We start from the raw sequence: 23089 nt of genomic DNA on the forward strand, positions 1-23089 counted from the left end.
CAGCCCATCCTGGGTAAAAAAGAGGTCAGGCCAGGCGAACCCTTACCACTCTTCTACTCATGTTGTTCTCTAGACAAACCGTTTCCTTCGTCATGCTAAACGGAGCCCTTTTCCAGGTGAGGAAGTGGAGCAGCCCTGGGCTATGAGAATGGAGCAGCCCTGGGCTATGAGGATGGAGCTGCCAGGCGAGGGTTTGGTTTGAGTGAGACATCAAAAGCGAGGCGGCCAGCTGCCCGGGACTCGTTCTACGGTAGAAGTTGGCTCTCTCGTTCCCTTCTGCCGGTATAAATAGAGCCAGGGTGTGCCGCATCCAGCTGTTCCAAAATATTTTTCCCCCCCCCTTGATGTTCCCTTCCCTCTCTTTCTTCCTCTGTACTGCGGCCTCATTGAAAGCAGTGGCTGTGCTGAGATTTGGGCTCTGGCTTTGTGTAGTCTGCAGAAGATTCCCCTCTTTTGCCAAAAGGAGCTGCCTGTTCCTTCTATTGTTTTCCTCAGGTGTGCGGTAGAGTAAGAGCCAACAACTACATGCATGCACTCCCTTGTGTATGATCACATGTACTTGGCAATAAATCTTGTGAAATACAGTATAGGTCAGAGAGTAGAGCTAATATTGCACAAAATGACAACCTTTTTTACATAAGTATTCAGCCTTTTGCTATGAGACTCAAAATTAAGCTCCAGTGAGCAATCGGGGGAGAAGGGCTTTGGCAAGGGAGGTGACCAAGAACCTGATGGTCACTCTGACAGAGCTCTAGAATTCCTCCTTAGAAATGGCAGGACCTTCCAGAAGGACAACCATGTTTCCCAAGTGGCGCAGCAGTCTAATGCACTGCATCTCAGTGCTAGAGGTGTCATTACAGACCCTGGTTCGATTCCAGGCTGTATCACAACTGGCCGTGATTGAGAGTCCCATAGGGCGGAGCACAATTGGCCCAGCGTCGTTAGGGATTGGCGGGTGTAGGCCGTCATTGTAAATAAGAATTTGTTTTGAACTGACTTGCCTAGTTAAATCAAATTAAAATCTCTGCAGCACTCCTCCAATCAGGACTTTATGGTAGAGTGGCCAGACAGAAACCAGTAACTCAGTAAAAGGCACATGACAGCCTGCTTGGAGTTAGCCAAAAGGCACCTAAAAACTCCCAGACCATGAGAAATGAGATTCTCTGGTCTGATGAAACCAAGATTGAACTCTTTGCCCTGAATGCCAAGCGCTACATCTGGAGGAAACCTGGCACCATCCCTACGGTGAAGCATGGTGGTGGCAGCATCATGCTATGGGCTGTTTTTCAGCAGCAGGGACTGGAAGACTAGTCAGGATCGAGGCAAAGATGAACAGGGCAAAGTACAGAGATCCTTGATGAAATCCTGTTCCAGAGCGCTCAGGACCTCAGACTGGGGGCGAAGGTTCACTTTCCAACAGGACAACGAGCCTAAGCACACAACCAAGATAATGCAGGAGTGGCTTCAGGGACAAGACGCTGGGCCACTCAAGGACATTCAGAAAGAGCCTGGACTTGAAGCCGAATCGAATATCTCTGGAGAGACCTGACAATAGCTGTGCAGTGACGCTCCCCATCCAACCGGACAGAGCTTGAGAGGATCTGCAGAGAAGAATGGGAGAAACTCCCCAAATACAGGTGCCAAGCTTGTAGCGTCATACCCAAGAAGAAACTAAGCTTTAATCACTGCCAAAAGGTTCTTCAACAAAGTGCTGAGTAAAGGGTCTGAATACTTACATACATTTTGCTTTGTCGTTATGGGGTATTGTGTGTAGATTGATCAGGGGTAAAAACGATTTAAATCAATTTTAGAATAAGGCTGTAGCGTAACAAAATGTGGAAAATGTCAATGGGTCTGAATACTTTCTGAAGGCACTGTATATCCAATCATATTTTCATGCTTGTTTAAGCTTTAAAACTTGACCCACGCTTCCTAAAGTGAGCATTAGCACGATTGGTAACATCAACATCAATTCAGGAGAGTACTCTCACCCTTCCCTTTAGGCTTATCTCACCCCACCTTAGGTGCTAATAACCTTGTAATGGGCCGTGCATGTTATCAGGCTGCATCATGCTGGGTATGTTATTCACACCGTAATGTAGGTTGAACATTTAAGTGATAATCAACAACGCATGTACAGTAATATTTTCAGCTCAGTGAATCTATGGCAGTTGATTGATGCCATGAATCACCCAATTGGTACAATGTTTATTTTTCGATTCAGTCTTACATTATCTAAACTCATTTCATTCAGCCCAACACCATTTATACTGTAGTTATGCTCACAAATACAATACTTACTAAATTATAGTAAGTTGAGGACCTACGGGCAGAGTCCCAACCTGGAAACTGTCTGTCTTCAGTCCTCGGCTTTCCCATTTAACTCTGAGTGGCGGACTGCTACGTCAGAGTGGCCACTCGGGTGGATTTCCCAACAGCACTTCTCTTCCTGTTCAATAAATGTCCTGGGGCAACACGGATCTACAACACCGACCTACTACATCCACTGTGTGTCCTGGGACTCCTGACTGTGTCAGAACAACTCTCTCCTTTCCCTTCTAGCTGGGGGATTCTTGACTCTATGGTCTGTACTTCCTCATCCAGACAGATGTTAATAGAGAAGGAAACCGTCACTTTCCAGAGGCCTATAGAACTCCACAGTATTAGCACCTGTTCTATGTTCCCGGCCTTGTTTCATTTGCTTAGCCCACTTTCTTTCTTCTCTCCTTATTTGTTAATCCATTGGGCCACTTTAGGGCTTTGGCTCTGGATATGGATTTGACTTTTACAGTGTATTAGTCCTAGAGGGAATGGTGCTTTTAAGAGCAGGGTGTGAGGGGTTCAAAACCATTTCCTTTGCTCCTCATTTAGGCCTTCACTATAACACACTTTCCAGTTCTCTTACGCTCCACTACAACTAAATAGTTTTGCTGTTGTGTGACTGTAGAGTCCCCTCATTGGTCAGTGTTTTGGAGGGATACTTGAGTATTTCAATTTGGCTGTCCTATCACATCTTAAACCTGTTTGCAAAATTGGATCATTTACTGTTATCTGTTTGAAGGCCTACTTCTGACTTTCAATTAAACTTTCTAAACCCTCTCAGTGCAAATTGCCTGTTGAACCCCCCCCTTTTAAATTGAGTAAACAAAGTTTGATACCAGACGTCTGTTCTATCAGCAACCAGGACCTCGACCATCTGCTCCAAACTCCCGTTGCCAAATTGACTTTTGGAATGTTTATTTTTACCCATCACCTCATTAGCATATTGTATAAATGAAAAACCCATCAGAGCTGTGCAAAGACAAACACCCAGCAATCTGTCATGTAATGTGTTTATGGGCTTGCGTGAAATTGGGAAAGTCGTTCAAATTGTTCAACTTCTGGACAAAGCTCATAAAGACATTTTACTTTTACTTTCCCGAAACTTTTACTGCAATTTCTAAACATCATAAATCAATCAAAACATGAGAAACCAACAACTGCATCACAAGAAGAGGTATGAGTAATTACACAAACTGTCAAGTTGTGTACATGAAACTGATGCGAAAACTGGTTGTATGCCAATTCCTCGTCCAAACTATCTGTTGAAGACCTTTCGGGCAGAAACATAATGTTTTGAACTAGAACGCCAATAAAAGTTACATCTTCTGCTATCAAACAATGTTTTCTCTGTATGCCTCCACTAAGAGGCCAATGACCAGAGGTTCACAGCTTTCCTGATCCCAGGATCGAGTGACTTTGCTGGGTGTAATTGCATACATTGCCTCCTTACTTCTGCTGACACTGTTCCAAAGACCCAGTGTATTGTAGCCTAACCCTGGAAAATGGGAATGTGACATCGCTTTCCCTTTTAGACGGAGAGGAATGCCCTGCAGCACTGATCGTTTTTGCAAGACTGGTGCTGCCAAAGGCCCCGTCTCTCCCAATTATGTTGGTTCTCACTTTTTTCAAATGTAGAAGCCAGCTGAAATGTAGCTAGGTTATTGAGTTGATTAGCACTAATAGCCCTGCTGCATGACTCTTACTGAACCACCACAGCAAAGTTGGATTGAAATAGCAACTGTTTTGGTAGTGGTAGTGTCTATTCTTCTACTTAGGCTATGCATTGGGGGTTATGACATAACCTACACGCATATGTGTTTACCTGAAATAGATGACCTCTGAGTGAAGTTGTGGCCATGTTCTGTTATTAAATCATATTGAATCATGACTTAGTATGAATCATATCCATTTGCACAATATTTTCTCAACATTTGTCAGAGTGTATTCCTCAGAACACTGTGCAGATGTGCGAAGATGAAGTGCCATGGACATTGCATACTTGCATACTAACCTCTTCCTTGCCTCTCTTCCAAACCCATGAACCATTCGCAGGTGCATTGGCCAAAGTGTTCAGAATCTTCACCATCAAATGCATCTCCATCACAAACCTGGTGTTCGGTATTCTCAGGAAACTTCCACTCTGGAAACTTCCATCCCTGAACATAGGGATGGAAGTCTGTCTGTTTTCCAGACAGATGTTTCCCTCATGGAAACGCACTCCGATCAGGATGGATCCCAATGGAAGCCAGATGACCCTGAATTCCATGACAAGAATTATCATGCCCCATTAGCAGTCTAACGACTTACGATGTCATACACTGAGCATCCGATGTATAGTTTGCGGGGGCTCATCAGTAGCACAAGGCTTACCATTACTGTAAATGCAACTTAAACGGTGTGTTGTCTGGTTGGGAGATGTGTGTTATGTCTACGACTTAATTCAGTTCCTTTCTGGAAGTACAACTACAAAGGCCGTGGCACGTTTATCTCGTGTCGTGACTTGGCTATGATGAAGTGTAGTGGTTTGCTTACAAAAGTTCACAGTGTACATGTGGGTCTGAAGATGGCGATGATAGATGGTTGGCTCTAGGTTAAGTGTTTTCTTGATGCCCAAACTCTTGTGCATTTACCACACCAAGCACAATCAAAGACCTCAGAGAAACCACTGAATAACCTGATGAACAAGAGGATGTTCTGACAGTCTGGTATGGAATCTGTAGTTAACCATCCATTCACTTACCCGTTAAAATTTCTATGGAAAATATTAATCCTCAACTTCCAGGTTTAATCTTGATTTTTGTAGAAGTGTCATCAATCCGCCGAACACTGTTTCAAGTTACTACGGCACATACATATATAGTACGGGAATAGTTCTGAGGTTTTGCAATGCCGATTTCAAACGGGCAGATCAAATCCACTCAGGCCAGGTGTGTGATTACCGTCAGTTATTTGTGTGTTCTTCATTCGTCTCTCAAGGCCAAGTTAATCTTTGAGCGGGGTTTTATGTGAACAGGCCGTCTTTGGTTTTGATGCCAGGAGATCTTTTTTGAACAGCGGCCTGGGTCAGGGTCCCCCTGCTCTCCTCCTCTCCTCGTCTGCTTAAGTCTTTTCACTGCTGTCCGCTTCCTTGATGTGGCAGCTTTGAATGGCCATCATAAAAATGAAGAGGTCATACATATGCGGGGATGGATGCACCATGTGTTGCGTTGGATAATTGATGCGCCCCCTTAGAGTGACTCTACCCCCTCGAATCAGAGCTTGATAAGTACCTATTTACAATTGTACATCGAAGTACTTATCCATCTGGCCACTCTCCTAGCTAATGGGCTAATGTGGTGGAGAATGTGTTTTGTTTGACCTTTCACCTGCCCTCTTCGATCTCCTTCTTGTCTAGCCGCTCATTGTTTTATTAATTGCCAACCAACATCTGAAGTTTTACGATAAATGTTTTACAGTTACCACTGTTACATTGTACATTATATTAGACCCAGACCTCGACTTCACAAGGATCCTTGGGCAATTATAATGGTCAAATAACTTTTTAGGTCCCTCCATTATAAATGTGGTGATTCACTAAGGATGGTTATTTGGGCACAAAAGTTACGTGACAATTAGCCTCGTCCAACATGATGTCCCCTCTGTTCAACGTGCTGCCCTTTAGTTTGTGGGGAATTCCATGGGTCCAACAGACTGGTGCAAACCAAATTATTCAATGTTTTATCTATTTTGTCTACATGCCGACGACCCAACGTTCCACTGAGCTCAACTTTATAATTGAGTGAGGTGGGGGGGATTTAAGAATGTGATGGAGGTGTTTGGAGGTTGGGGAAGTGTGATTCATGACAGCCTTCGGCCCTAAATGATCCACTTGTCTGACTTTCACACACAAAAAAATAAATAATATATATATATATGACTGAGTGTTTTGGTCCGAAGGATGGGCTTCCCTGAAGTATGTGCCAGACCTGGTCGTCTGGTGCGTTACTGTAAATGACGGCAACCTCATGTTGTGAAACCAAACCTAGACTGGTGAAATCACTGGCCGTATAATTAGATTGTGTGTGTGTTTTCTCAATTACTTGACCATACTGAACACATTGTTAATGGTTTTCGGGTGGGAACAGGAAAGGCAAGTACAGTAATTCATGCAGCTGTAAGAAAACAAAAGCCGAGACAAATCAAAATGTACACGTCTGAAAGCTCATAAGCACGTCTCAGTCTGTTTTGTGCCAGGTTTAGTGCCCAGACGTATTTGATCTTCCTTCTGATGTTCCGTGCTGCCAGTGTAACCTCATTAGATAGGATGTGGTCTCTTCCCTCCACCGTGTCTCCCGTCATTGCCACATTGATGGGAATGACTGGGAGATTTTCAGATTACACATCCAGACAGAGTTGGCGGCCACATCTGCCCACCCAAAACCACCTCTGTCATTTTAGGACAAGCCCCCACAGGGAAACCACTGTCCTCAGTCATTCTCATACACATGTTATATCAGGTGTCTCCCTGCTACATAGCTCACATGTGCCGAATACAAAATAATTCAGCTTGCGTCTGAGGCGTAGTGAATGTGCTTTTCTCTGGCATTGATGGAGATTTCCATTTAAAAAATGGAAATACCAACCACAAATGGCCAGGAGAACTGTTGATCGGTAGGTAGCTTATTCTTCAGAATTTAAATGATGAATTGAGAGGTACATTGAGGAGTCCATTTGGTCTTTCTATGAGCCAATGTGTTTCACCTAAACAGAGGATACTTATTATCTGGGTCCTGAGGCACTTTGTACCATTTTTAGGGATTTCAAGTGGTTGACTCACTAGTATAAATGGATTGTGTAATCATGATTTAAAACGCACAGTTTGAAAGTAGATTATACATTCACAATTACACTTCCAACTCACACAAAGTTGTTTTCAGCCTATTATGGATGCAAGTTAGATTGTTATCTTGTACAGCTTGGGGCTGTAGTTTCACGATCTCTCAACACGGTTGGCACTGATGTCCTAGCAACCTTGTGTCTGTCGATGATTAACACTAACCAGACAACATCCAGACGGGGGGGGGGTCTTCTCTGTTCTGTTCAGTCCTGTCCACTGACAGCCAGACGAGGGGTGGATAAAAAGATAGCAGCAGCTGCCTTTGCCCTAGCAGATCTGTCAGGCCTGAGCTCACAGCTGTGTGCGTACTCTGGCTGTGTGCCCTCTGCTCTGACTGAAAATCTCTCATCTGCTTATCTAAATGTTTTCTCTCGGAGTGTGCCAGGAAGAGTGTGTTCTTATACCCAGGCCCACCGTATAATGCTGATGTTATATTGTACTGTAAGATTGCAATAAAAATGTAAGCGATGTTACATACACACCCCATTCGTGTTGTTCAGGTAATGTACTCAGAAGAATACTGTAGACAAATGAACTGTTTTTACCATAACACGACTTGATATGCCATATTATTAACACCACCATAACACTGTTAACTGACCAGGTTTCTCTAGTGTCTGCCTAGTGTAATATACAGTTGAAGGCGGAAGTTTACACACACTTAGGTTGGAGTCATTAAAACTTGTTTTTCAACCACTCCACAAATTTCTTGTTAACTATAGTTTTGGCAAAGTCGGTTAGGACATCTACTTTGTGCACGACACAAGTAATTTTTCCAACAATTGTTTACAGACAGATTATTTCACTTATAATTCACTATCACAATTCCAGTGGGTCAAAAGTTTACATACACTAAGTTGACTGTGCCTTTAAACAGTTTGGAAAATTCCAGAAAATGTCATGGCTTTAGAAGCTTCTGATAGGCTAATTGACATCATTTGAGGAAAAAGGCCTGTGCGAGGAAGGAGGGCTACAAATCTGTCTCAATTACACGAGCTCTGTCAGGAGGAATGGGCCAAAATTCACCCAACTTATTGTGGGAAGCTTGTGGATGGCTACCTGAAAGGTTTGACCCAAGTTAAACAATTTAAAGGCAAATGCTACCAAATACTAATGGAGTGTATGTAAACTTCTGACCTACTGGGAATGTGATGAAAGAAATAAAAGCTGAAATAAATCATTCTCTGTATGTGAACTTCCGACTTCAACTGTACGTTTGTCGGAATGCATGTAACTGATGTGATTGCGTTGATACAGTCTAATCTAACTAAAGGGGGCTGTTACATTGAGACTCAAACTCTAAAACTCTCCAGTGAGTCTATATCTCTGTGTGCCATTTCAAACAATAGGAGATTTAGAAATGGTTTTCAAACTGGATAAGTCCTCTCTTTAGATTACATTTCCATCTAACAATGGTATCGGGGGATCTATCAGTGGCAAGAATGTGTTTTTAAAGAACACGTTTGAAGTCGTCTGTTGACGTTTCCTCCTCCTCTCACATTGCACACCATGCTATGAGAGAGCCCATGACGCCTGCGGTGGGGCTGGGTTGTCCAAACCCATCCCAAGAAGCTTTGGCTTTGGTCTCGCTCTTTCTGGTTTCCCAGAACTTCTCTTTTGTGTAATAAACCAACATTTTTCAGAAAATACCTCATGCTTCCCTAAATTGGGTGGCTTTAAGTTCAATGCGGTAGTTCGATAATGGTCTTTGAGAAGTCTTTCACTTTAAATTAGGTTTTGATTCTATACCATACGTCAGGTCTGAGCTATGCCTCGCAATTACGTTTAGGGAGGAACTTGTGTTTTGCTTTTAGTAGTCAGTCACTCACATGGACAGCACAGTTAAATCATAGCCAAGTCATAGTCTTGGAGCCCTTGTCAATCAAATTAGGTATAGGTAGATAATTATTTGGACCTCAGTGTAGCTCTAAAATGCTTTCCCTGCTTCACAGTCCTAACACGCTACCCATTTACGATATCAAGGTTGCTCTTCAGAGAAACCCTCCATCCACTTAGTTGGTATTAGGATTAATGCACACTGCATGTTCTCTTCTCTGCCAGTGGTTTTTCAGACTTTGGTAACACTCTACTTTGTCTTCTTTCCCAGGTGACAACACCAACGTTCCCTGTGGTGGTCAAGATGGGTCATGCCCACGCCGGCATTGGCAAGGTAAGCCTCCCTGCGACGTTGATTCGCACGCGCACACCACCACAACTAAGGTCTGGGCACTCCCTGGCTGCCCATCTCTCCACTTCACCATTGCATGTCTGGTCTTGATTTGTTTGTGTTTGTTATGCTAACCTATCACATACTGTACAGTTAGGAGTTGAGCTGTACATAACAGACCAGGCTCCTTCTCTCTTCTCAGTGTATCTCTGAGCGTGATGATGGCATGACATCCCTTCCATAAGCAGACTATCAGTCTTGGAGAGGAGGTGGAGAAGGGTGTGAAGCTGCAAGCCATGATTTCACAGTGTGTCTGATAGGAAGGGACTTTGGGGGCTTTTTCAGGGGGTTTACATGTTCATAAGGAGTTAGGGAGGAGATGTGGGAATGACATGGGCATCGGCAAGCTGATCAGCGTCAGGATCTGAAGACCTCCTAGTTACCTCATAAAAGCCTGGATATGCTACTGTTTGGCCTGTTTCCTACGATGTCAAGCAAAGAGGCACTGATTTTGAAGGTAGACCTTGAAATACATCCACAGGTACACCTCCAATTGACTCAAATGATGTCCGTTAGCCTATCAGAAGCTTCTAAAGCCATGATGTAATTTAGATTATTTTTCCAAGCTGTTAAAATGCACAGTCAATTTAGTGTATGTAAACTTCTGACCCACTGGAATTGTGATTTAGTGAAATAATCTGTCTTTAAACAATTGTTGGAAAAATTACTTGTCATGCACAAAGTAGATGTCAAAACTGACTTGCCAAAACTATAGTTTGCTAATAACAAGACATTTGTGGAGTGGTTGAAAAACACGTTTTAATGACTTCAACTGTATATGTGCGTGTGTGTGTATATATGTATACATATATAAACACACACACACAATTTCAACAGCAATGCAGTGCAGTGAACAGCCAACCAAAGCGAGTGATTACTAGCCCAAATGGAGCCCTCCTCACATATAATACAGGACCTCCCGAGCCAAGTCAGTGTGTTCACACAGTACACGGGGAAGCACTTCCTATATATTTCCATATAAAGGGCTGGGTTGGGTTTCCTCCATTACAGGAACCTGGAGTGCTATAGAGTTCCCACATGTCCTCTGGATCACTTAGCATAGGCCCATTGTAGACCAGGACCTCACTTAACCCCCCTGACCTTACAGAGGACTGAGAACTGGGGGTAGAAGAGGGCCTGGATGTAGGCCATTCAAGTGCTCCACATGGCTTTTAAGTTGAGCTGAGAGACTCTTGACAAAAGACATTTGGTTAAAATTCAAGTATCTGGAGTTGTGGAAATGGAAATTGGGACTAGGACTATGGCTAGTGATGGTGTTAAAACAACTGAAAATCCTATGTTTGTTTAACCTAATGCCCTTATTAGATTACATGTAATAAAGCGCAGTGTTTTCACTTAAACAGTTCTTCATGATCTGTAGCCTAAATTAAATGTTACGGCAAAATCTTTTAGTATGACGAGGTGAATACAGCAAAACAAGTGAATGATTGGTTACTTCTAACGTTAATCCATTTTTTAATTTTTTTTTTATGATATCAAATCTCTGAAAGAGACCGTTACAGCCTGACCATCGCATGGAATTGTTAATCCTGGTTGGGGAAGTTACAAATGGCTCACTAAAGGGTAGACTGATTTAACTGACACTGGAGAATATTTCTCAACCATTTTGAAACTGGCCAGTGTCCAGAATCACATTGCTTTCCACCTCACCCAGCTCTTGATCTAACTGCCAGTACATACCCTCGTAATTACCCTTATGGTTTCTGCTTCCAGTATTATAGTTTACTTTATTTACTCAATGGTTCATCTTATTCTCTGCATGGCTTCTCATATTTACACCATGGTTTGGCTCCTTTTTCTCTGGCTCTCCAGAGGTATTGGGTTACACCTTTTGGAACCACAGTGGGTAGCCAAGTACACAAATACTTTCCTCGTGAACAAAGGCTAACAATTTCCCCCTTGTCTAGCTACCTCCACCTCTGTCAAACATACTCAAGATGCTATCTTAAAGAGTAGTTATGACAGCGAATGAAATGCCTGATCCAAAAAGTGGGCAAACTCCTCCCCCAGATCTTTACCATGGTAGACTTTTCCATCTCACTTGAGAAGAAGAGATGAGCTGAAAGGAGAGAGAGGTGGGGGTGGGAAAGTCCGTCCCTGTTCACGACAGCCCCTCACTGTTCCCTCTGACTTTCACCGCATGGTGGATGAATCATAGTGCCAACGATAACAGCCAGAGGGCATGATAATGAGAGTCAATGGAGGGAATATGAAGGGAATGTCTAGGACTCTGGTTGCCATCATCATACATCATATGGGTGATATACATTCAGAAAGCCATACATCAACAGCCTGTAATGTATAGCTTTCTACTACTCCTTTGCCCCTTTTCCCATGGTCTAAGGCAGTTTCAGTTTCCCTCTTTTTATCAATACAGACATATCTGGTTGGTAATTGGGTGTCTTCGGCTTAGTGTGCCTGTCAGTTTCATTTAATCAAACCTGTTTACATATAAAAGATACAGCAGATTAGCATTTACTGTTCAAAAAGGAATCTACAGAATTGTTCTCTTTGGATAAGTTGTGGGTCGATTGAATTTAGCTATTGTTTGTCATCTCCATCAAAATGTTGTCTAGCATATTAGTGGTGGAAGAGGTGAGTTTACTCCCTTAATATGTAATGCGCTTTTGAGCACCTACTGTAAGTGGAAATGCGTAATATAAATGCAATCAATTATTACTGTACTGTCTGTATATAAAGTCACTGCGTACCTGATGAACTCAAATGGGTGTGAGAAACGTGCAGCTCCAAAAATTCTAACATTTTCCAGAGACGAAGCTTTTCATTATCCTGTCTGTGTTGGATTTACATTCCTGTGGGATTCTATCAGTCTACTTCAGCTCCTGTCTCATAGCTTTTATAGCATGTTTGGTAATTAACCATCACAAACTACCAATTATGCATATCTTCCTGCTGATTTTAACTAATTAGTGGTGTCTTCCTGTTTCAGATCAAAGTGGAGAACGAACTTGACTTCCAGGATATTACCAGTGTGGTGGCGCTGGCCAGAACCTATGCCACCTCTGAGCCATACGTCCTGTCCAAGTACGACATCAGGATCCAGAAAATCGGCAACAACTACAAGGCCTACATGTAAGTATGATGTCGTCTCTATGCTGTGTACACTGGGTTTTGTCTGTGACTTGGACATGTCAGCAATGATTGTGACTAGAATGAAACTATATGGCTTGCATGTGGATGACTTTACCAGAGAGAGGGGGGAGACACGGAAACAGAGATGGATGAAGGGAAACAAAAAAAGAGATGGATAGAGAGAGAGACCCTAGAATAGTCCAGCCTGCACGCCAATGTGAGTGTGGGAAGAGGCCCATGGTACACCCTTCCCAGTCAGTGGAGGCGTGCAGGGCTCACCCACACCACAGCACTTCCTTCTCTACCAAGGGACAACGACTAGGGTTGCACCCTGCACTGGCATTCCATTCTGTCTCCCAGAGGGAAGTGACGGCATCGGCCAACGTGACCGTGACCACAGGCCAAATTCAGCCTTCGTCTCAATCTTAGCTTGAACTAAAATAATCTTCTGAGTAACCAGCCACTTCAATTTCAAATGCTCAACAGCACCCTCTTGAATACAGCAGACCTCGTGCAGTAAATGTAAAACACCATGTACAGTAACAATGAAAGTATGAATCTACGCCCTTTCTACTTTCAATGTCTCTCAATCCGAACAATTATTGCTTGACTAAGAGGAGTGGAATTTACTTCCTTATCTCAATTTATTTCCTCGGCACCAGTCATGAAAGCACGTCTCCAATTGACCTTGACACAAACATAATGTACCCCCCCAGGGTCTTCTGTAGAACTACTGTACAAAAACAAAACACAATGACTAAGCTAGCTGACCATTGCTTTCCAGTCCAGAGAATAGCTGAATGCCTGATTTAATTTCCTTGATTTTCACCTTTTCTAGGAGGACGTCCATCTCCGGCAACTGGAAGGCTAACACAGGCTCAGCCATGTTGGAACAGATCGCTATGACGGACAGGTAAGCTGGCCTATAGACACTTTGTTAGACATAATATAACAGATAAGCTTCATTATAATAAATTCTGAACGCTTATAGATGTATTATTGTGTTCATTAATTTGTACACAAGTAAATACAAGACAATGTGATGAGAGTTTAGAAGACAAGTGAAAAGTGTATGTGCAGAAGAGGTGAAAACTAACAAACCCGAGAGGCTTGTATGACACCTCCCCCTTTCAAATATATATAGAACAAAACAAACCGGAATTTATATCCAATTTATAACAGTTAAACAAGTTATAAAGCATTATACCTGCAGGCTTTAAGTAAAGTGTTAATTAGTTTTTCACTGCCACGGTCTGTTTTGTAATTGACCATGACGATCAGTTGTGGATGTCGCTGTGTTCCAGATATCGTCTGTGGGTGGACTCCTGTGCCGAGATGTTCGGGGGACTTGATATCTGTGCTGTGAAAGCCGTCCACGGAAAAGATGGCAATGACTACATTATCGAGGTTAGTTCATTCTTAGCATGTACTGTCAGTGGCGATTTTAGCATGTAATCTTAATGGGTCCCCCCAAAAATTGTGGGATGCATTCCAGCAAAAGCCACTACACAACACTAAACAATACATTAATTGTACTATAATGGTGACAAACGGTGCCCACAAACTGTTAAGGTCTACATAAAGCTGTCCCAAAAGCAGAGTCTCAACAGCAGTCCCAACACCTTACCACTGCAACACCTGGCTATCAGCGGAGCCTTGTCTGGCAGCGGAAGTTTATTCAGTCTCATTTACTGACTATAAAAAATATATAGCTGATATGGCTGACTTGCTTAAACAAATGTGGTTTCTACTGACAATTGAGATGTACAAACTATGGCATAAGGGCATGCATGACAAGCGGAGGAGAGGCATTGCGTAATTTCTATTAAGACATTAATGAGAGAGCTAGGACGGATGTAGTCTAACTATTTGTTCAGCACTTGAAATGTACAGCAACAGAATTCAGAACATGGGCCTTTCTTACAGTGTTCTCCCTGTACACCAAGTCAAAGCCGTAGGATAAATAAAGGGGGTATATAAGCAGACAATGAAAGCTCTTACAATATTCAATGATTATATTTCTCAAAAACAGGTTATAGGTTACATATGCACAAGTCAGAACAGTTGGCGAAATTAAGAGGTGAAAATATATAAAATTATTGGAGTGAGGCACATGGGCTACTAACAGCTAGCTAACTAACGAACACAACACACTTAGTATTACTTTCTTAGCTACAGTATACATGTCTGCCTGGCATATTACATCATTTATGCAGCAGCATACAAGACTAAATGTGCCCACCTGTTCAAGTGAGCACAAGGTGAGTCCCAACATTTCTTTGGACTTAACTTGTTGTGCTTTGCTCACTTGAACAGGAAGGTGGCGCGGCAGTCCTTCGTGGGCAAATTTTATCATAAAAGTCTGCCATTCTCTGAATTTATGGTGCTTTCAAGATAACTAGGAACTCGAGAGAAAGAAAAAAAAGTTTGAGTCATGAGGTCAGTGATCTTCAGGTCGTAGCTCTAGAAAATGGCCCGAGTTCCAGATTTACAATTTCGAGTTGGATGAAAGTTCAAAGCGAATTTTCCCGGTCGTAGCTCGTTTTTCCAGTCCCCAGTTGTCTTGAACTCACTAAAGTCATATTTTGCAGTTCAGAGTTGTTGTTTGATGAACCATGCTTCATTGTCAGCAATGGCCAATTGAATGTTTATCATTTTAAACTAGAGACCCTTAAAAGAAAGAGACCCTTAATCTTAGATTTGGGACCACACAGCCAAGCCACTAAATAGCAGGCTAATGATTGCTTTGCAATGCTTGCAGTTAGCCACTGATTCATTCCAAACCCCTCATTGTTGAATTTGCAATTTCCAATTTGTTGTTTAATGGTCGACGAGCACCGATACATTTTATCTATATTTTCTCTTCATTACTTCTCTTCATATGACAAGGATTAAAAAGGATTTGCCAGGAAATTGTCAACTTGATTCATGATGATGACTGCTGGCTAAGATTTTGAACACTACTGTAGATATGTGATTTGACGTAATTTTATCTGTGGACAATGACTTTGAGCCACCTTGGATGGGCACTTCTAATGTAACCCGATGGCAGCACCCAAGAGGCTTGAATTTTCTAGCTCTACCCTTAGACTTGTCCGTGACGTAGTGTCCCCATGAGTGACAGAACACTAAGCCAATCACGGTGCAATGCTCCGTATTTTCTGCTGACTTGCCCCACCACCACATAAAGTGCCGACCTAGGCTGTGTCGTGTCTTTGGCTATGCCGGATTAATATGATATGACATGCTATTCTATAAAATAATTTCTCTGTAATTAATATTACCTGATGAAGCTAATCAGGTAAATGTAATTAACTAGAAAGTCGGGGCACCACAAAATAATCTTCATAGAGTTGTTATCTTCCGAATAAACTCTTAAAGACCTAGTAATCTTTTACATCAGTAGCAGTCAATATTTAATCGGCAATTTATTCAGTCTCATCTGAAAGTTGTAAATTCTTGGTTATCTACACGAACCCTGGCTAACAAATTGAATCAGCAATACAAAATGTGGTTTATTTATTTACTAAATACCTAAATAATCCCACAGAATTACATCTACACAGGATGGATCATACATTGATTACAAATTGTCATAAAGGAAAACGTCCCTAGCTGACAGAACCGATATGACGGCTGGTTACACAAAGAAAAGGGGTTTGAGTGAAATAGTGGGAAGATTGAGGAACAAAAAGGGTTTTGTCTCTATCAGGCCATAGGCAGCTATGCTAAACTGGATACGTTGTAGTATCGTTGTGTGTGTTTGACTTTCCTAGCCCACGTTTACAGCGGCTGCTGCTAACTCAACAGCTAGGAGGTATCACTTCTGGAATGAATAAGAGTTCAAAGTTCATAACAAGTTGCCATACTTTTAAGCTTGTGCTATATTCTGGCTGGTATAGTCGAAATTCATGCTTTCTGCGTGTCGATCATCACCTTCACATTGAACATGATGCTAATTTCGTTCTGAGCCCTTTTAATGTAGGACCGTCGTCCTCACGGCCTCGGAACAGAAAGTTTCATTTTCATCAACGGGTTTATATAGTGGTGAAAGAAGGACGTGTTTCATAGTTTACAACGAAAGTCTGTTCACTTGGGCGGGGCCTGGTAGTGAGCTGAGTTTCTCTATGACAAACCGTTCTCTCATTTAAGAAGCTAAAATTACATTTCATCGTTTCACAAATAGTTTCATATTTTAATATTTAAATTGTGCAACAATTCCATATGAATCTGATAACTACAATGTGTCGACTTTCCAAGATAGGTTGTCATCCTGTCCTTCTGTAGCTCAGTTGGTAGAGCATGGTGCTTGTAACGCCAGGGTAGTGGGTTCGATTCCCGGGACCACCCATACGTAGAATGTATGCACACATGACTGTAAGTCGCTTTGGATAAAAGCGTCTGCTAAATGGCATATATTATTATTATATTATTAGTAGTAATGTCTCAGACGACAAATGATCTGGGATCACATTCATTAAGTACCAACGCATATTTTCAACTGGTTGGATTACCGAAATATGATTCCGTTTCCCACCTCTCGATGTTACCAGACTCTCTGTTACAAAGGCTTTACAACAGTCAACTCTATAACGTAGAGAGAGAAAAGGGGAAAGGTATTTATGGGGGTCATAAACATCCCCCAACAGGCGAACAAAACAAATAGACCATGTTTGTATGCAGCTTTATTAACTCAATGATAAATATATATATTTTTTTACATTGTTTGCAAATTGAAATGTGACATGTATGAATGCCAAAATAACATGCCCCCATCAAAACAGGGTCACCACTGTGTACTGTATAAGCAAATGGGACAGTAACTCTAGGCCTTCTCCTTCAGGGTAAAAAAAAAACAAAACAAGAAAAATCTCTAACAAACAGCCCATATCATGCTCAGTGTATGTGTGCCTAATAAATATGTCCCAACCTACATACAGCTACAAGTACATTGTAGTATTCTGAAGGATGCTCAGGCAACGTGGTGTTCAATGTGTATGCTAACCCAGTTTGAATTGCACGAGTTATAATACACTCTTTGAACTGGGTGTGAGTAACAATGGGTGATGATGAAAGATCATGTAAATTCCAGAAAAATGTTGATTTTAAATCAGATTTCTCAGGTGGGCGATAACATTTTCAAAGTCATCAAGTAATTGATTGCATTGACAGACTAGTTGGCGGGCGATGGTGGAGAAAGAGGGCGCAGCCGAGGATAGATCAGGCATGATCAGTCTTGAGTCGGAGCAATGAAAGAATAATTACGCTTTAGACCAAACACAACGATCTGAATTCAAACAAAGGCATGGCTAGCTGGCTGCCTACGCTGTCTGTTTGTATGAAGTAATAGATACTTGAGGAACACCGCTTTCCTCAAGTTCGTAACATTTCCTCAGCTGGTTCAAATGGCAGAACAGAGGAGAGGATATAAAGGGAGGACCATAGAGATGAAATATAGTGTTCTATTCTGTGGGGAGGACTGTGTGTATTCAAACCTGAAACTCAAGATGGCTCAGACACCGACATACTGAAAAACAGAGATCGTTGGAATGAGTTGTGGTACACTTACAGTGCCTATAGAAAGTCTACACCCCCCTTGGATTTCTTCACATTTTGTGTTAAAGTGCGAGTCTAGAATTGATTTAATTGTTATTTTTTCGTCAACGATCTACACAAAATACTCTGTCAAAGTAAGAACAAAATGTTTTTTAAAGATGATTGAAAAATAACACTAATGTATCTTGACTAGATAAGTATTCAACCTCTGAGTCAATACATGTTAGAAACACCTTTTCCGAACGATTACAGCTGGTGAGTCTTTTTGGGTATGTCTAGTAAGAGCTTTGCACACCTGTATTCTGCAATATTTGCCCATTCTTTTCAAAATTCTTCAAGCTCTGTCAGTGTTTTGTTTTTGGGATCATGGCTTTTCAGCAATTTTCAAGTCTTGCCATACATTTTCAATAGATTTAAGTCAAGACTGTAACTGGACCACATTCACTGTTGTCTTGGTAAACAACTCAAGTGTAGATTTGGCTTTTATGTTGTAGGTTGTTGTCCCTATGAAAGGTGAATTCCTCTCCCAGTGTCTGGTGGAAAGCAGACTGAAGCAGGTTTTCCTCTAGGATTTTGCTTGTTCTTAGCTCCATCGCGTTTTCTTTTCAGCCTGAAAACTCCCCAGTCTTTGCCGATGTCAAGTACACACATACCATGATGCAACAACCACCATGCTTGAAAATAAGAAGGTAGTTACCCAGTGATGTGTTGTTGGATTTGCCCCAAACATAAGGCTTATGCATTTAGACCAAAAAGTGATTTCCTTTACCGTATATTTCTGCAGTATTACTTTAGTGCCTTGTTGCATATGTAAGAATATGTCGAAGATAAATACACAACGCAGAGACAAGAGTACGAGCGGTCAAGAGGACGAGAGTCAATAGAGTACTAATGATCAATGAAAATGTTTTTTTCTGTAATAGGGAATTATTGATTAATGGTTCAGAGACATGAGAGGAATATGTCTTCTGAAATAGGATACTTGTTATTTGGCCATTGGCTAGTTTTATTGCAAGGAATTCTAATTGGTCAACCACAGGCTAGCGCTGGGTAATAAAACTACATGCTGTTCCTTTGTTCTGGGGAGAGAGAACCACTGGAGAGAACATCACTGAGGACAGGGGAGAATGACAATCTACCTCCCCGTATGATTTGTCCTCTGCGAGTAAAGCTATTTTCCTCCCCCTGATTTGCTTTGGGGTTTGTGTTATTGTAACATAAATTGCTAACACATACATATGCATATTTTGAAATATTTTTCCAATATTTTTATTCAGTATTTTTATTATTTCACTCTGTGATTTAGGTCATTATTGTGGAGTCATTACAATGTTGTTCATCCATCCTCAGTCAATGGCCTCATGGTGACATCCCTAAGCAGTTTCCTTCCTGCAGCTCATTTCAGAAGGATGACTGCATCTTTGATGTCTGTGTGCTTAAAGATATATTCCATGTCTGATTTGTTATTGTTACCTATCTACCAATCACTGCTCTTCTTTATGAGGCTTTCTAAAAGCTCCCTGTTATTTGTAGAGCTTGAAATTCAATACTGACTGAGGGAACTTACAGATATTGTATGTACTGTATGGAGGACAGGGGTAGTCATGAAAAAAATATTTCACACAGTTTGAGTCCATATAACATATAACTAACTATGTGATTTGTTAAGCCAAATGCAACATCTACACTCATTTATTATTTCCTAAACAAAGGGGTGAATACTTATGCAACAACTATTTTAGTTACTGAATTTTTATTAATTTGTAAAAATGTGTAGAATGTTCTTTTCACTTTGACATTACAACATTTACAGTTAAATCTATTTCCATTCCACTTTGTAACGCAACAAAATGTGAAACATTTCAAAGGCTTGTGAACTTTCTACAGGCACTGTATTTAAATGTGACCGACTGGCCTGATTTGGTCTTATGTAGTGAAATTATGAAATCATGTTATTTTTTACATTGGATAAAAGTAGAGACTCAGAGCTAGAAAATGGTAGATTATACACTACAGTTGAGGAACAATGGGGAAAGTAATTTTGCTTTGAAAGTTGATAAACTTGCAAACCCACTTTTTAGAAAATGGCCCTTGAATGTTTTGGTCCACCTACTGGAAAGCTCTTCTTTGTCTACACCCATTCAGCATCATTCACACCCTCTACAGCCTTAGCCCCACCCATCTCTTTAAGGACTCACATGTGAGGCCATGTGCTAAACAGAGTGAGTATGGTAGTGTACTAAACAACCAAAGATTAAGACTAAAGGCTGGTTTATTCTACGTCTATCGACACGTCTGTAGACTGTTGTCGCAGTGACATCATGAATATTCTATTGTCGTCCGACAACTTGTCCTTGTCGTTATGAAAATTGATGAACACAAAAACATCAGGCTTCATGACATCAGCAGCCTGGTGGTCCAAAATAGTATAACTGGTGTATTTTAACACCAATAAACCCATCCGTTTAAAAATGTATTTACTATATGTCAATCTAGCAAACCAGTCAACTAAAAGCCACTTTTCTAAACAATGTTTTTGTTTGTTTCTAGCTTGTTAGCCAGCTAGCTAACATTAAGTTAGCTAGCTAGCCAGTTCAAATAATGTACATATTATATAGCTGACAACGTCTTAACTTTAGCTAATTTGTGTTCATTATTACAGGAAAATAAACTCTCAAGATCATTATTTACAAGTTAATGGAGAGCTAATTACAGAAAATAGTGTGACCAAATAAAAGCAGGGCATTCTACCATATCATTTTTGAACTTGGACACTTTCTTGTTGGCCTAACATAATATCCTAAATTGACTTTGGTGCAGGTCATGTTGTTTTTCACATTAGTCTCTGGTAAACACAGACTATATCAAATAAAATCCAATTTTATTTGTCACATGCACAGGGTACAGAAGGTGTAAACGGTACAGTGAAATGGTTACTTGCATAGTGGAGTCTTTTGATTAGACATGTAGCTAGCTAGCTAAACAATTACCCATAATCCCAACTCATAACCTTAATACCGTGCATGAATCTAGTGAGCCAGTCAGCTAACGTTAGCTAGCTAACAGTACGCTATCACTTGCAATGAAAACAACTTTCTGAAAATGTAGCTAGACAATCTTACCATGGATGAACGCTTCTCCCTCTCTGCCATGGTTGCCCATTGTTTGAAGATGTAATCCGGAGACAGTTGTTCTTTACAACAGCCTTCTGCGTGTTCTCTTTTAGACTCCCTCTGCATATTTGCAATCAAAGGCCAGAATTTTCTCCATCTCCTTAGCTATCATACACTGTTTCCACCGGGCATTCCACTTATTTCAAAACTCTGTCTTCCAGAAAGTGGAGGGCAACACTTTTGCAGTTCTTGGTGATATCTAGCTGCATTACAAAGGATTACCTACACATACAGTACTAAGCAGCTCATGTTATAGACCGAAGCGTGCTACATGGTAGACCAATCCAAACTCATCTCGGCATGTCCAGCCTATCCATTATCTCAGCCAATCATGGCTAGCGGGATGGTTCCGGTCTTTTTTCCGTGGCTAAACCTACAAGGCTCATCATTTTAACAATTGTATACACGTTTGTTATTAAGGCACATGAAAGTTCACGTTCCAGGAGGCATTTCTAAATGTTTACATGAAAATGCTTCTCCTTTGAAATAGTGACATGCAATATATGCCTAGTTTCCTGAAGTGTCACAAATTATCATCAGTCTTTGTGTTTTCTAGTTAAAAGGTAATTTGGAGAAGAGGAACGCTAGGTTGATTTAATGTCTTAATAGATCATATTAAAATTCAACCCTTTTGAGGCATTTGTGTTTTGGAGCTAGTAGAACTATGTTGTAAACTTTTTACACTTGATTGTCAAGGGTTAAAGCACCTGCAATTCGATCACTACCAAGCCACTGACTTGGGAGAACCACCCAGTGAGAGTGGTCCAGTAAGTGCCTCTGTTCAACAGACATTATCACAGCCTATCACCCCATAACAACCTCTGTCTGGGTTTATTTTGGGCTGCTGGGCAGCACGGCATGGTGAGCACTTGTTGCTGTAGAACACATCTGTTTAAAAGGAGCAGATGCACCGTTACACCAACCAGGCACTTCCTGTTGTTCCACTTAGCTCACATTGACTCCAGACCAGGCCTATAGCTACACACATGCACAGTACACATGCCACACACACAGATAACTGCTTTGTCCTAACCTGACGTTATTGGACAAGCAAAGAAACGCAGGCACACACATACACAGAGGGTAAAAATAAGCTTCAGCGGAGGAGAGGAGATACATGCATGTTCGTGACCTGACGTACTGTATTGGGACTGGTAAAAACATGACGTCGTGCAACCGTCTCAGTGCTTAGGTAGCCCCATCTCGCACAACCAGCCCAGACTATCGTTTCCTCCAGACAAGCCTGGTTTATCTCCTCTCACAGGGCAGCTTATGGACGACCGGTGGGAAGGGATGGGAGGAAGAGGAAAGAGCTGGTTGTGTGAGTGTGTCCATATGGCATGTGTTTATGTATGTCAGTGCTGTGGATTGGACAACAGAGACAATTCAGAGGGGTGTGTGTGTGCTCGCGCATGTGTCTGTGTGCATATATGTATGTGTGCTCGCTCGCACCTGTGTGTGTGGTGCACAGTTGATTTACAGTGCAACTGGCAGCTGTTGTGAGTAACTGTCCCTGGTGCAGCAGGCCAAGCTGAACCTGTTTGTAAACCACTGTTTTTGATGAATAGTTCTGTTCCCAGTATTAATTTATTTCATATCAGGCGTTACCTATACTTTTGATCTTATGGAAAATACAACGCCAATTTAACCTATTATTTTTCTTGGTTGCATTCCATAAATCATTAGACTTTTCCAGTTGCAGAGGGTGATTAGACATCATTTCAGTGCTAGCCTGTTTGTGATATGGTGAACTATAGGCTGTTCTGTTTATGTATCTACCACAGTATAACTTTGTCCAAAACACATTTTCTGGCATTCTTC

General features: G+C 41.5%; 1 protein-coding gene across 2 annotated transcripts in view; it reads left to right on the forward strand.

Moving 5' to 3' along the window:
• The window catches only part of LOC118392300 (synapsin-3-like), a 112771-nt gene that overhangs the window by 76117 nt on the left and 13565 nt on the right, over positions 1-23089 (forward strand). For both annotated transcript variants that reach the window (XM_052460107.1, XM_052460108.1), the window contains exons 7-10: positions 9306-9368; positions 12397-12539; positions 13378-13452; positions 13844-13946. In XM_052460107.1, coding sequence (XP_052316067.1) covers positions 9306-9368; positions 12397-12539; positions 13378-13452; positions 13844-13946 — 384 coding nt within the window. The remainder of the gene's footprint in view (positions 1-9305; positions 9369-12396; positions 12540-13377; positions 13453-13843; positions 13947-23089) is intronic.

The sequence above is a fragment of the Oncorhynchus keta genome, chromosome 13 (assembly GCF_023373465.1).
Source record: "Oncorhynchus keta strain PuntledgeMale-10-30-2019 chromosome 13, Oket_V2, whole genome shotgun sequence".
Taxonomy (NCBI): Eukaryota; Metazoa; Chordata; class Actinopteri; order Salmoniformes; family Salmonidae; genus Oncorhynchus; species Oncorhynchus keta.